Source organism: Thunnus maccoyii, chromosome 11 (assembly GCF_910596095.1).
Source record: "Thunnus maccoyii chromosome 11, fThuMac1.1, whole genome shotgun sequence".
NCBI classification, from domain to species: domain Eukaryota; kingdom Metazoa; phylum Chordata; class Actinopteri; order Scombriformes; family Scombridae; genus Thunnus; species Thunnus maccoyii.
In genome coordinates, this window is record NC_056543.1 from 18,371,049 (window position 1) to 18,382,699 (window position 11,651).

General features: G+C 38.5%; 1 protein-coding gene across 1 annotated transcript; it reads right to left on the reverse strand.

The window, feature by feature from the left end:
• Positions 1-261: 261 nt before the first annotated feature.
• On the reverse strand, positions 262-10,769 carry gpr155a (G protein-coupled receptor 155a). Its single transcript, XM_042426071.1, has 16 exons — positions 10,498-10,769; positions 9,727-10,241; positions 7,801-8,200; positions 7,272-7,440; positions 7,025-7,180; positions 6,270-6,353; positions 6,029-6,149; positions 5,857-5,941; positions 5,458-5,548; positions 5,165-5,360; positions 3,459-3,548; positions 3,170-3,300; positions 2,633-2,728; positions 2,487-2,551; positions 2,125-2,262; positions 262-1,541 (listed from the first exon to the last, which is right to left on the reverse strand). Exons 2-16 carry the CDS (start codon positions 10,193-10,195, stop codon positions 1,346-1,348), a joined length of 2,487 nt encoding a protein of 828 aa, XP_042282005.1. The 5' UTR covers positions 10,196-10,241; positions 10,498-10,769; the 3' UTR covers positions 262-1,345.
• Positions 10,770-11,651: the final 882 nt, after the last annotated feature.

The window sequence follows — 11,651 nt, forward strand, 5'->3', positions numbered from 1 at the left end:
CAAACATTTTCAAATATTCACATGCGTTTACCCTCCCTAAATGCAGTCCTAAGGCCATGTTACCACATCATATTATGTTCATAACTTACTGAACTTACTCAATTTTTGTCACTTAAAAAAGCAATAATAAACAAATATTACCATAATGTGAACATGGAAATACTTTCTTTTCAAACTGGCACGTTATTTGTTGAAATGGTATTTTGGGATACTGCTAACATAGTCCTGGTAAAAAGTGTAACCACTGTTTTACATCAGAGTCAAGTCATGTTAAACAACAGGTAACCAAAGCAACAATACATGTTACATTAAAAGTTAACCACCTGGTAAAACTAAATTAATCATAAGTTAAACTGAATATAAACAAACTCTTAAATGGATGAAGATTCAACCACATCTTCCCCTTTTTCTTTGGCTTTGGTAGAAGAGTGATAATAAACTCTGAGGTGTTTCATGTCCTCTGCACTAAGCAGAGGATAGGAAAATTTTGCCTTTACCTGTCATTTGCTATATGAGGACACCTTGCACATTATTGCTCATATCAAGTCACAAAATAAAACTATTGAAAGTTTAAGTGCAAGTATTAACTAGCATAAAAAATATGCAAAATATCAACAAAAGCAGCAAAGTCTTATTTAATCCCTTTAGATTAATAATATTTATCAGTGATGTTATTCTCAAAAATGAAAAACCATGGTCTTATTTTTGTAGTTTTGGCCATCAGTCATATCAATTATGTTATTTTACTCTCCAGCTTCATTGCAGATTAAAGGATGCAGCATCATGAGAGGATTATAAACACAATTTCAGGTTTGCCCACTTTCGGTCTCTTCTCCAAATAAGTAGTTTGATAATATGGCTAAAAGAGGGGTTTATGTATGTTATCATGTGACTATTAGCAATTTTGCCACAATCCAAATTCTCAACAATTAACCAGATGAGTAAAATGTTAAATATAAAATTGCAAAAATAAGACCTAGATTTTTAATAAATTACTTTTCATTTAACCTTTACACTGCTAATTCCCTCAAAGACCTTTAAGGTTTGAAAGGTTTAAGTGTGTTGCACTTTTGAACACACCCAACGTCACAGTCAGGTGTGGTCTGTCCCAACACACAACCAGGAAGTTTCTTTGCACCATAGTGCATTGTGGAGTGCTATAGTGCACAGGGTGTGAACAGCACATGCAGCAACTGCCTAGATGGCAGGTCAAACCGGGTGTAGATAGATTGATGGGAGTTGTTCTTCCAGTTGTCAAATCTCAAGATGTATTTCAGTCATATTTATTAACTGAAATGCCATTTACCTTTGGGATAAATGAAATGTCAACTTTTACCCCTGGGCCTTATGTGATGAAATGGTAATGAAGTTGACTGTCTTGGAAGTCATATTCCTGCTTGATGTGCTGAAGCACACCACCCTGCTGTAACCGAGTCCCGTAGAGTACCGCCTCACCATGATCCTGAGCCAAGCCCACCTGCTGGAGCCACTCCACTAGTTCACAGCCAAGAAAACAGTCCACCAGAGTCCTCATTCCACACCTGAAAGTCAGAAGAAGCATTCACCAAAAAGTCTATTAAAGGTGCAGTGTGTAGAATTTAGTGGCATCTAGTGGAACGGCAGAAATAGAATATAATATTCGTAAGTATGTTTTAACCAGTGTGTAATCACCCGAAAATAAGAATCATTGCATATTTATTAGTTTAGAATGGGTCCTCTTTATCTACATAGGGAGCGGGTCCTCTTCCATGGAGCCCGCTATGTTTTTACAGTAACCCAGAATGGACAAACCAAACACTGGCTCTAGAGAGGGCCTTTTGCATTTTTCGTGAGTTTCTCTACCACCATAGGTTCTCCTACATGCTTGGGGAGGGGTGAGGGGAAGGGTATTCAGTTGGTTGCAGTCTGCAACCTCACCACTAGATGCCACTAAATCCTACACACTGGTCCAGAGTAGCCATAGAAGAAGTCAGAGCCCACATACACCAAAAATATGAGAAATGACAGTTTGTCATTGTGGCCTTGTGGTACCTGTTTGTCCACAAATGTCAGGGAACATGTTTATTCAAAACATTTCATCAACCTCCAACAAGAGGAGCAGGAAGTGAGACTACATGCTCTCACCTTCTCTTTTTGACAATGTCACGAAAACACTGGTCTTTGTGGTATTTGGTGAACTGGGTGCAGGTGATCCTGATTTCCTCAGGTAGATCAGTCTGCGGTTGCTCGTCTTGCCTCTTTCCATACCACAGTCTGTGTAACCTAATCACCATTCACAAAAACAACAACAAATATATATGTATAAATATTCATACGCACAGTGGTATATTCTATAGTAAAGAGTACACAATATAGTAAACTATATACACACTATGTAAAATACGTATACTGCATACATTTCAGTGACATATATATGTATATACAGGTACTGTATATACAAAATTTGAATGTGCTTCACATTGTTTCTTAACATTAATGTTCTTTACCTCCTCTTAAATGGCAGTATAATCAAATGTTTGTCCAGTCCAAACAGAGCAAAGGAGAGAAAACCCTGGCAAGGAGAAACATATCATCAGACTGATACTCTGTGACAATACATGCTAAGTATCTTGGTACTATTTGAAACATCTACCTGTCCATAGTTGGCCACAGCACAGAAGAACTGCAGCTCCAAGTAAAGCCTACCAGGCTTTGGGTTAAAGAGTAACCACAGGCAGTTGGACAAGTTCTGTCAAAACAGGAATGAGTAGGGGGTTAATGTTAAACTAGCAAATAATGTTGGCAGTCCCAGCTTGTAGAACTGGTTAAGTGAAACACTACATAAGGACAATTCATTTAGTGTCAGTGACATATATATGCAATACTGCACTTTCTTAAAAATCCTGTCTAGTTACAGTCTAAAACATGTAAGTGTTCAAAAGGTCTCAGTCTTCTTTAATATATTTCTTGTCTGTTAAATAAGACCAATATTTAATAATCTAAATGTAAAAATGTTCTGATGGATTTTTTGAGTATGTCTCTTTTGAACAGTCCTTCACCGATGCTGACAAGAGTTAGAAATTACACAGCTCAGCCATTTGTATCCGATTTGGTTTGTGATGCACTAAATATAATAATGCAGGCGGTAAGGATGACTTCATGTCGAAGTGAAAGGTGGTAGTTTACTCACAGCAAGCAAGCTGACAGTCAGAAGCAGACATAACAGCACATGACGTGCCACTTGTCTATCCGCAACCTGTTGGAGCTCCTCCACTTGGACAAGCAGGCAGTCTGTTGACTCACACCTGTTCTCACACTGACCTGAAGGGGGCAGCAGATCACAGTTTTAAAATACAAAATTATAGGCAAAAACAGGAGGTTTGAGGGTCTAAAAAGATGTTTTAATTCCTCAAACAAAAAGTAACATTTCAAATTCTCACCAAAGGAAAATGAATGTCAGTTACTTATCAGTAAAATACCTGTGAGTGTGCTTGGTGTGTTGTTCATATTTGTGCTGATGATCATGTCAGGCATGGGCTGGGGTGGTGCACAGTCACATATGAGGCATGCTGATAACAAAGTGACAAAGGTGAAAGAGATGTTGTTACTATACAATATCCTCTAAATTGTCACTAGAAGCAGAGAGTACATACAGTATAGGAGTAATACAAGTAATACACTAAAAAGAAAATAATACACTATTTACAGAATTTGGATGTGTTCCAATAAGATGTTAGGATCTTGATAAAACATTGTAGTCTCCTACTGATCACATATATTGGGCATTTAATGAATAGGTTCACATTTTTTTCATTCATTCAGTTCATATTAATGCAATACTCACATGCCTGTATGTACACTGAAAGAATTATGGGCTGCTGCAACTGTTCCTCTTGTTCATACTGACCTTGAAGAGATTCTTTTGTAATGTGATTTCAATGTAAGAGATGAGCAACAAAATCCAGACATTGTTTTGTGCAAAAATACATTTTAAAATGCAATCAAAGTTAATACAACGTTTCAACAGTCTGAGTTAGTCAAATCAAGTTGGTATCTTCCAAAGTTAGTCTTTCTAGTACAACATCCCCCTTTGTGTTACTATCGCAACTGCAGCTCTGCAATGAATTTCTGTGGAAACAGAAAAGAGGAAAGTTTGCACTAATATTAAAAACTAAGACTGACTTTGGAAGATACTTGATTCGTCCAACACAAACTGCTAAACCATCATATTAGCTTTAGCTGAACAAGGCTATGGAGTTTGTCTAACTTACACTGCAATGGCGTTAGGAAGACATTTTTTCATGTCCAATATGGACAGGAGGAATGATTACTGCGACAAATAACTTTTCTAATGTACATATGGGTATGTGAGTATTGTATTGAGATAGACTTGTAAAGACTTGTTTACCTTGAACACTTTCAGTAATGGTTTGCATCAACTCAGCATTTACATTTATATTATGACTATGACCAAAGAAATTGGTTATAGAGGGTCTTTAAATCTGCTACATGCAGGAAATGTAGGAAAACTCAACACCTCTGGTCACCACTCCTTTATTTACATTTTAAAGTTAAAACACAACTTCAGCCAAGGGGGATCTTTTACAAGTCTAAACCATGTGACATATTTCTGTTTACTGGCCAAGTGGTGCATAACAACATTTGTGGTAGATTATGTGGTTTATGTTGCCTTGTTTGTTATAAATGAGGAACTAAACTTATCAGAAACTCAACTTATCATATTTCCCCCAGGCAACAACAACCAACATGTTTTTGTTCTTCTTTTGACTCCTCACTGTTTACTTTGTATTTTTGTAATTGTTTAGCTGTTTTCAACTCATGTAATTATCTGTGGAGGAATGGACGTCAAGCAGAAGTTGTATTGTCTATGTGGCTGTTTGCTGTAGATAAGGGTTAGTATTGATTTTGGATTGATTGTGCTCTTCCTCTCCTCTCCAACCGTGGCTTTGAAAACTGACAATCCATTTAAGATGTTCTGACTGCCCCCTCTGTGTATGCTCCATTGATCATCATCCACTGTGATTTTAATCACCATCCTATTGTACATGGCAGCCTGGTTTTTACTCAGTGTCATCAAAGTGACATCTTCAAACAAATGTTGAATTGTTGAATATATCATTTAGATTAGTCAAGTCTATGTCTGAGTAATCTCAGGAGAAAATACCTCTGTTGAGATCTCCTGATGGGGTGACTGGCTCAAACAGAGTCTGGTTTTCTGGTTCGACTTCATTCACAAGGTCCTCTACAGTGTTTCCCTCTTGGATTTGGTCATTTTGGACCCAGCTTCCTCTACTGAGACACACCAGACAGCCCCCTCCCAGCAGTATGCTGAGGGAAACTACTACTGTGGTGCAGATAATCTGTCAAAGAACAAACATACAGTAGACATGTAGACTTTTAGTAATTCTCTGCCATTTCGTAAACAGCAAAGAAAATGATTTCCACTTATGTCATTACCTGAGGTTTGCCGTAAAAGTATGATGGGTCAATGGTGTCAGACATTTTTTCCCCAGAAATAAGCAACACAGCAGTTACTAAGGCTGGAATCCTGTTGATATAGAGACAACATTTACAACAAAATCAAAATGTAAAACATAAACAGCTCAATGACACTGAATTGCTGATTAAATTTGCAGGAATTTTCAATGTTTCCATTCAAGTGAGGTGTCAGTGTCCTATTCAAATTAACCCTCAGTACTTCCGATCCAAAATTTGGTTGGTGCCTATTAATGTATACAAAGTTCAACATGTAAATTTCTTAAAGGAAGGTGATCTATTTATGGTGCTTCCTTTTAATGTACCAGACAAACTAGCTTAGTTTCATTTCTGTGCTCAATCCTCTTTTATGTGACTCACCCCCAGCCTGCCATGACCAACATGCCTGGTGAAACTTTCAGATCCTCAAAACTTTTCTTCAGCACAAGTGACAGTGCTATTAAGCCTAAGACAAAAAAAATATGAATTAGAAAATTAGTAATCAAACTTATTGTGAAGATGGTGGGTGCGTGAACATGTGCACACAGCATACCTGGCCACACATAAGTACTGTAGAGTGAGGTACACAATAACGTGAAAGTCAGGGCATGTCCGATGAAGGTGTCTTCCTTCACCACGAAGTTCCACAGGATCATTCCAATACAAGTTAGAAACTAGAGACCATACCATAAAAAATTTACTGATGTGAACATGCATATACAGGTAGATTTCTTCTCACAATTGAATTAATTCATAAGAAAATCAATATTGAGAGTATGTGTTAATGAGCTCACTTGTGCCAAGAAAAGATTGACTGTAAACATGTGAGGTATCCTTTTGAATTTCTTGCTTAAAAACATGACTGCAATCGTCCCCACCTGTCAGATAAGACAAATTATTCATGTTTGCCATACAAAAAGTAATGAACAGATGCTAATATAAATAATATTAAAAATTGTTGTCTGGTTCTTTAACTTAAAAGTAAAGAATAGGTGGAATTATCCAGAAGAATGACTTATTTATGAAACAGAAACCATGAAGAGGATCACTTTAAGTATAAGCAGAATATTAATAGAAATGTAAACATGTTTCATTGTTTATAGCACTGGGGTTCACGTTCCTTAAAAGGTATGCTGCAAGTGAGAATAAATGAAGAAGTGGGTCTGTAAGTCAGTAAAACATCTGTTTGTCCACACATCCTCTAAAATACTGAGGCTTTTAAGGTTACCCGACACAGTGGTACCACATTCTTACTCAATGTCGTATCTCTGTACTTTCCCTTTTGTTGTCCCAAACAAGGCCACATCAGATGAATAGGAGTTGTGTAATGTCAAAAGTGAATCATAAGCAGGCCAAAGTGCTTTAGGTATCAAGTGGAACATGCTATAACAAATGGTTTATGAAACAAGTTTGACTTCACCTGAGTTTGTTATGTACTTGAATAAAACAAAATGAACAAAGAGAACCAGCCAATAAAAGGTAATTTACCAATAGATTAGCCATTAACAGTCCTAACTATGTCACATTGAAGTGTCTAGTTGCAACTCACCAACGCAACTAAGCTCACTATGCTTATGTTAAAGCTGACAGTCTGCAGTGAATTCATCAGAAGCTGAGGATCCATCGAGCTCATTGTAAGCAGCCAGGCAGAAACATACATTATTGGAGCTGAGAGGAAAGTGCTGATCACCATCCCAGAGGTAACCTGTTGGGAAGCAAAATTTTAAATCCATACAGTGAATTGCAAAGAAAAAAATGAATATGGCAGATTGATGATTGTCAGGTAGATAACTCACAACTTCCAGCTCTGCATTGTAATACACAGCATAGATAGCCACGCTTGGTGCAGTGGGAAACACTCCATAAAGAAAGGCATAATTGGAGAGGCTTGAGTGGTTGACAGCGCTGGTGTTGCTATTGTCCAACAAATCCACCATGTCTTTACAAATCAGGGGCATCAGCAACCTGGAAGTCAAACAAAAAGCTGGTGTCATGTGACCATTATTTTAGCGGCTAGTTAAAACTACACTGAAATGCAGTACTACTGGAGTATTTACATGCTATCATGCTGTGCCCTACTGAGACCTCTTGACTTGTCATCCATCTGGTAAGAGGCTTGTGGTGTGAGAAAGGTCTGAGTCATCCAAACCATCAGCACAAAACAATATGTTGGGAGCACTTAACAAGGCTAAAACCTGCTGACCCTCACTACACTCCTATGACATATGTCATTACTAAAATATGAGGTCATCTGACAACACAAAAATCATCTCTTGTATGAAATGACCATCAAGTACAGTAAAGGCATCAGTGGTTTCTACTTACAACTTCGCTGTGATGAGTAATATCAGCGTCACAACGGTGGACCTGGTCAATTTCCTCAACTGGCCCACCATGGACAGACCCAAGTAGAACAGAGCCGCTCCCCCAAAAGAGTTGGCCAAGCCATCCACAAATTCAGCCATGAAGGCGGGGATAGTCTGGTGCAGGACAAAGTGGGCGATGATGCCGATGACAACCATAAACACTATAGGGTTCTTCAGGACCTTTAACACTACTAGTCCCACGATCACAAGTTTGCTCTGCTGGTGGTTTCCCTGATTCTTCCACTTCTGGATCTCACAGAAGGCAAAGCCGATGGGATTTAGGAGCATTAGGGAGACAGGCGCAACCAGATAGATGTACTGGAGGTACTCTGGGTACGTGCTCTTGTATAGGGCTTCAACTGTGGATAAAGATGAGGACACAAAGTTGGACTCACAGAAATATTTTGGTTTACGCAACATTTTCATGTATAAGCAACGTCTTTATATAAGGCCTCCATTTATCATTGTTAATATTTTTAATTATCTGTCTTGATAAATCTCATCATGCTAGTGCACAGTCAATCTCACTTACATAAATGGCTCTGAATAATTATTTATAGAAAAAACCTTCACTGTAAGAGCTACAGGAAATGTGACTCACTGCTGACTTTCAACATGGAGCAGAAAAATAGCTCAAAGATCAAATGCTTTTTCAGATGCGGGAACTTAGGTGTTACTGAAGTGAAAGCAAAACAAAAATACTGGTTGAAAATGTCACCACTTGCTCATCAAATTAGAGAAAATATGGCTTAGGAGCAGGATGATGACACAACATCACAAACTCTGATTAACTGGAATTGAAACTGAAATTAATATCCACCAAATTTAAATTTACAAAATGGTCACTTATTCAATCATGTTTAAATGGATTCTTTATTAATTTGTCAACAGACAGTGAGACAATAAGCAGTCTGAGTGTCATACTCTTACTTTTTTTCTTTAAAAATATTGGCCAGTTAGTACAGTTTCATTGCTACTTCATTTACAGCTCTCCATTTCAACCAAAGGGAGATGAGCATAAGCATGATCAGAGATGTGCGTACGAGCACAAATAAATAAATGAATCCCACTTTGCTTGGAAATGATCACACTCACAGCTTAGGAGCATTTCTGTCTGAGTGCAGTGTTGATAAGGGAGGGCCTTAAAGGATAGGTTCACAGTTTTTCAAATATTTGTTAAAACAACAGTCAGATGTCCATGTAAACACTGCAACAGGTTTTCCTCGCTGTAATCATTCCTCCTGTTCATACTGGCTATTAAAAGATCCCCTTCAAATGTGCTTTCAATGTCACAGTCATTTTGTGTAAAAAATGCAATTAAAAGTTGATCTGAGGCTTATGAGGCTTCAGCAGTATGAGTCAGTCATGTCAAGTGAATATCTGCCACATTTATCTTTTTAGCATCAAATTTCCTCTTTATGTTTCCTCATACAGTGTTTCCTGTTGAGCTGCGGTGTATAGTATAGTAACAAAAAGAGGGACTTTGGCACTAAAAAGACTACCATTGAAAGATATCTACTTGATTTGACTCATTTGGATGGCTGAAGCTTCATACTGGCTTCATAAACATTTAAATACACTTTTGCACATAAGGAGGACTGTGGATTTCTTAATCTTAATGGCCAGTATGAACAGGGGGAATGATTACAGCAAGAAAAACCTGATTCAAAGTTCATTTGGGCACCTGATTACTGTTTTAAGACAGACTTGTGAATCTGTGCTTTAAAAACTGATATCTAATTGTGTTTACACAGTATTTTACAGTGTAACACGTATGATTACACTTCAGATGTGATTGATGGGTGTACAGTGAGACAGCATGTTTACAGCTGCAGTGTTGAATGAAAGACACTGTTGGTGGTAGGCTTAAAAGCATTATACTTACCAATAGGATATCCCAAAGCAAAGTCATTGCTTTGAGTGGCAAATATTGAGAAGAGCCCAGCTTTACTATAGCGACTTTCAGGACTGGCAACTATCAATGTTAGGACGCAGACGAGGACAAACACAGACACTTTGGCGATGAGGATGCTCCAGAGGAAGGGCCAGATGACATTTCCAAAATCCAGCAGTACCATGTTCTTGAACAGCAGCGCTGGCAGGGCAAACTTGGACACAAAATTCCCCAGTCCTTTAGCCTGAGTGGATGTAATGATGTTTGCCCTCCCAGCGATATACCCACACAATATTATCCCAAAGCACTCCAGGAGAGCCGGGAGGAGCTTGTCAATGGACATGGTGGCGGTGGAGAGAGCGGAGAAGTCCTGGTCCCCCTCCTCATAGGAAAAGTTGAAGCCGGCGGTTCTGGCCGGTGCCTCCATTGTGCCGATGCTCCCACCAGTGTCAGCTGTCATGCCTGGGCTAAGGGCATCTTAATGTCGTGACCGTCACCGCTCAACACTGCCAGATATCAAAACAGGGAAATACAGTCAAAGGAGGAGTTACGGCAGTTAGCAGTTAACGTAACGTTACAGCCGTTAAAACGGTGCAAAGGTAACCAGATAACCGTTGGCTGATAACTACATACGCAGCAATACGTTAGTCAAACCCAAGCAATATCATACCATTTAAATGACTCTTTTTGGAGAGATTGTTAAGTTTTTAAGTTACCATATGGTCAACTACAAGTAGATTAGGTTGTTTAAGTCACTCTCACCTCTCATGTGTCAGTCAAAGTCTCAGTAGTGGGAGTAGCCATATCAGTTAACGTTAGCCAGCCAGCTAACGGCAAGGTGGTAAAAACAAACGTTACCCGTAGTGTCGTCGACAATATTACGTGAAGCTAGTTACGTGAAACTGAAAGGCTAAGTAAGTCCGCTGTTCACATACGTGCTCATATTACTCTGGAAATGACTGTTTATATAGTTCGTGTTACATAGCCACGTTAGTTCAGATCCCACCCAGCAACTTTCGTAATCTCCGATTTGCGACAGCGACTTCACCAATCACATGTCCTAGAGAGGGAAGAGGGGCGGGGCTTACTCCAAACACCTACCTACCTGCCTGCCTCAGGGCAAAACACTGGGCTTAAGTTTAAGTAATATACAAATTTACATTGTGTAATATAGAGCCGGAATCAGATATTCCCTGTTTTGTGTTTGCCCCTCATCAAGTAAGGTTTCGACAGATAAAGGCTGTGATAATAATGTAATGAAATTTAATAAAATTGGCATTATGTTGCCAATGTAGGGCAGTGGTCACCAACCCTGCTCCTGGAGAGCTATTGCCCTGTATGTTTTAGGTATTTTACCACTCTAACAGACCTAATTCCTATTAATAGCCCATTATCAAGCCCTTGACAAGCTTTAGCTGATTGGCAGCAAGTTAATAATTAGACTCAGGTGTTTTGGAGGGGGGAGATACCTAAAACATGCAGGGCAGTAGCTCTCTAGGGGCAGGGCTGGTGACCGCTGATGTAGGGTATGTGGCCTATGTGATGTAAGACATTATCCATTTCACATTATCCAACTGGTCATTCATATTGAATGTGACTCTTAATGGGTACATTTTACATAGGCCACACAAAACAAATTTAAAGTCTCCCCCTACAATAGATGGCTTTTTAGAATTTCACTTATATGCTACTTAGATACAAACCACAAACAAAAAGAGTGTACTTATAGGCTATATTTTTATATCATGAAGAGTTGTTTGTCCTCCGAACAAGGGTAAATTTCTTTTTCTTTCTTCTTCTTATTTATTTGGTATTTTTGCCCTTATTGTATTAGTTTTATATTAATTTTTTTGTTTTATTTAATTACTTGATATAACCTTGAATGATATCTTATCACACAATAATGTACCATCTAC

Bases quoted from the DNA above. Each gene is read 5' to 3' on its own strand.
- gpr155a (XM_042426071.1), bottom strand. From the start codon at position 10,195: ATGACAGCTGACACTGGTGGGAGCATCGGCACAATGGAGGCACCGGCC. The intron at 8,201-9,726 runs GTAAGTATAATG...CTTTATCCACAG, and splicing joins TGCTTTGGGATATCCTATTG to TTGAAGCCCTATACAAGAGC. The intron at 3,301-3,458 runs GTATTTTACTGA...TGCCCCCTTCAG, and splicing joins CACACCAAGCACACTCACAG to GTCAGTGTGAGAACAGGTGT.